General features: G+C 27.1%; 1 protein-coding gene and 1 long non-coding RNA gene across 2 annotated transcripts; both read right to left on the bottom strand.

Annotated features, from left to right (window-relative positions):
- LOC112594528 lies at window positions 1-465 on the bottom strand. Its single transcript, XM_025339341.1, has one exon. The coding sequence runs from the start codon at window positions 463-465 to the stop codon at window positions 1-3; it is 465 nt and encodes a 154-aa protein (XP_025195126.1).
- Window positions 466-909: 444 nt separating this feature from the next.
- LOC112594529 lies at window positions 910-2,619 on the bottom strand. The gene is made up of 3 exons (XR_003114662.1): window positions 2,430-2,619; window positions 1,524-1,667; window positions 910-1,458 (listed from the first exon to the last, which is right to left on the bottom strand). It is a non-coding gene; the product is annotated as an uncharacterized LOC112594529 (long non-coding RNA).
- Window positions 2,620-3,246: the final 627 nt, after the last annotated feature.

Below are 3,246 nucleotides of genomic sequence, written 5' to 3' on the forward strand. Positions count from 1 at the left end.
TTATTCTTCAAGATCGTAATATAGATTCCAATGTACACAATATTGATACAAATTCAAAATTTTCGATTTTATTTTCAAACCAGATGCCATGGTTTGTTTGGTTGTTTTCTTGCTGGTAAGGATAATAAAAGTCAAAGCTTTAAGTATATCAATTAAACGTTCTTTGAGTGAAAACACAGCATCATGCCAAGCTCCCCACCTTGTTGGACATACTTTCTTTAAAACTTTATTCCAAACTTTATTGCCAAAATCTTGACCTAAAGCTAACAAAGTCCATCTTGGAGAGCTACTAGCAAAAAAATTGAACACTGTTTGAACAGTTTCAAAAAAACGTTTTACTTTATTGTGACATCTGGCTGCATCTGAAATCACTAGATTTAAATTATGGCTACAGCAATGGACATACTTGACTGATGGCACAATATTTTTTATTCTTGTTTGTACTCCTGAATGAGCTCCACTCATAACAGACGCTCCGTCGTATCCCTGGCCACGGCATTTGTTAATATCTAAACCCAGTTTTATCAAAACTTCATGGGTAAGATTCACATAATCAACTGCACCGTAACTTTTCAAGTTATAAAATCCGAAAAATGATTCTTTAACATCCAAAGTCCTACTTTTATAATTAATTTGAACATAACGAATAATAATACTTAACTGATCCAACTTGGTAATATCTTGAGTTGAATCAGTAATAATTGAAAAATATTGGCATGCATTTATTTCAGCATAAATGGTTTTAAGTAAATCATTGGACAATAAACTTATAAGCTCATCAGTAATAGTATGACTTAGGTACTTGACTTTACTTTCTTCGCAAGATATAAGTTTACTTAATATATTATCATAATTTGCCACGAGGCGAACAGTCTGTAAAAAATTACCTTCATTAAATGAATTGTCTTTGCAAAATTTTTTTTCGTTACCACGAAGTGCATTATTTCCAGCAGTTAAGTGTAGTATAATTTTGATTATTCTCCAAAATACTGCTTCATTTGAAATTTGATTTTCTAATTCCATGTCAATTACATGATTTTTTGCCCAAATATATCTAATTTTAATAGCTTCAATATTATGTTGTACAGAAATTTCATGTGCATAAATTTTTTGTGAAGCGTGTTGCCAATCATCAATTCCAGAAATCCATGTTACATTAAAATGTCTGTATAATCGATCAGCAAAAAGCCAACATGTCTCACAAAATATTTTATTTAATTGAATAACAAAGCCAATTACGAGGGATTTTATTACCAGACTTAGACATTGTATAATAATATTCCGAAGAAAATTTTCTGTGTTTATTATTTTCAGGAAACTGAACATTTGGCTTGCATGGTCCATACAATAGAATACTCCGTTTGATCTTATCAGAGACTCTATCCACTCTAAAGTGTCCACGGTCCGTTGGATATTCATTGTTTAAATTTAAATCCAACTCATCATCAATATGTTCAACTAAAATTTATAAATTAAAATTGTTGAATTAATTTTATAATAAACTTTATGAATGAGGTTTTTACTTGAAGAAGAAGCAGCTATCACAGGATTAATACTATACATTTTTTCTACATCAACGTCATCATTACCATCAACACTATCATTATTTGTTACATTTTCAACATTAATTTCAACCACATCTATAGAGTTCACTGATTTGATCTAAACTATAAAATTGATTGTATAAAAATTTAAATTGAGTTGTATAGAATATCTATATAGCTACTTAATACATTATAGATACAGTTAGGTATAAAGTGCATTTATAAGTTACAAAATAAATCTTTGCGAGTTGTAACTATTTATAATTATACTCTTACTTGTTAGGTACTACCTATAAGGAAGAGACATTCTTTTCATATATTCATTCAAATATATCTTACAACAAATTAGTTCAAACAATTTTATTTTAGTTTTAAATTAATTGAATTAAAATGTAACTTAATATGTCATTTCAGGCATAGGGTTGGAAATATATTTGTTTTTTCTACTAAATACACTGATGTATCATTTTACCTTAATATATCATATTAAGCCACTCTCCCCTACTCATTAGGTACTTTTCAAATTTGAATATTTTTAATTCAAATTAAAATATGAATTATCTAACAATTCTAATACCTATCTAGGTAGGTATTTAATAATTAAAATATTAATTACATATTATAATAAATATAGGTATAGAAAGTAATTTAAAAGTAAAATATAGGTAAAAAAGTTTAGAATTATCCACTATGATTTATGTCTTAAAAATTTTTTTGTTATTCATATATTGCTTTCTTAGTATCTTACTAACTAAATTAAGTTATATAAATTGTATAACTTATAAAATAAAATAGACAACAGACAAAAACATAAAAAGAATCAGTTTAATTATACCTATTAATTATTATTATTTATTATATAATTTAAATGTCAAAATTACTTACTATTATTTTCTTGATTCTTTTTAAAAATAAACATATCTAAGGATCCTTTCAATTTTTTTATTTCTTCCTCTTTCTTCAATTTCAATTTTCTTTTGGCGAAACCACTGAGTTGTTTTGACATAATCAATTAATCAAATGATTCACAAAAAGTAAAAAAATATGTTACACTATATTATAATATATTATTTATTGTTACGATAACATAAGTCATGAATGAGGAATAACGCAACCACAGTCCAACATAACAACTAACGAATGAATGAAATATTTAATATTTTAACTTTTAAGTTATGATATTTTTTGATTATTTCATTGTCCAGGCGGCGTTGTTTATGACTACAATATTACCAATCGGCTATCGCTATAATTACGTCGGTTTCTGGATTCCAATTCTATTTTTAACTGTATTGCTACGACATGTTTTCGTTACACAGTAATATTATCTCAATAATTCGAGGAAAAAATAATAATTCAAACCAAAACCCAATAACACTGTCTATTCGAAAATAACAATATATTTATTTTACTTATTACTATATTAGTTTATTATATTTTGATGTCCGTAATATCGAGGGCCCCCAAACATTTCAAAGAGTCGGGACCCTGGTGCAATGCACCATGCACCGCTTGCACCGGCGATTTGATAATTTTATTTGATCGAGGCAAGCCTAAAATAAATCACTCATCCACCGCTACACAAATTTGATATTTTACCAAATAAAAAATCTGTTTGACCGAGTTATTAGTGCTTCAATATCATAATGTATTAATGTATAATATTATTTACTCATAATACATAGATATTAAAATAAGAAAT

Source organism: Melanaphis sacchari, unplaced genomic scaffold (genome assembly GCF_002803265.2).
Source record: "Melanaphis sacchari strain LSU unplaced genomic scaffold, SCAv2.0 Contig238_pilon_pilon, whole genome shotgun sequence".
Classification (NCBI taxonomy): Eukaryota; Metazoa; Arthropoda; class Insecta; order Hemiptera; family Aphididae; genus Melanaphis; species Melanaphis sacchari.

Coding starts and splice junctions, on each gene's coding strand:
- LOC112594528 (XM_025339341.1), bottom strand. CDS start 465: ATGAGTGGAGCTCATTCAGGAGTACAAACAAGAATAAAAAATATTGTG.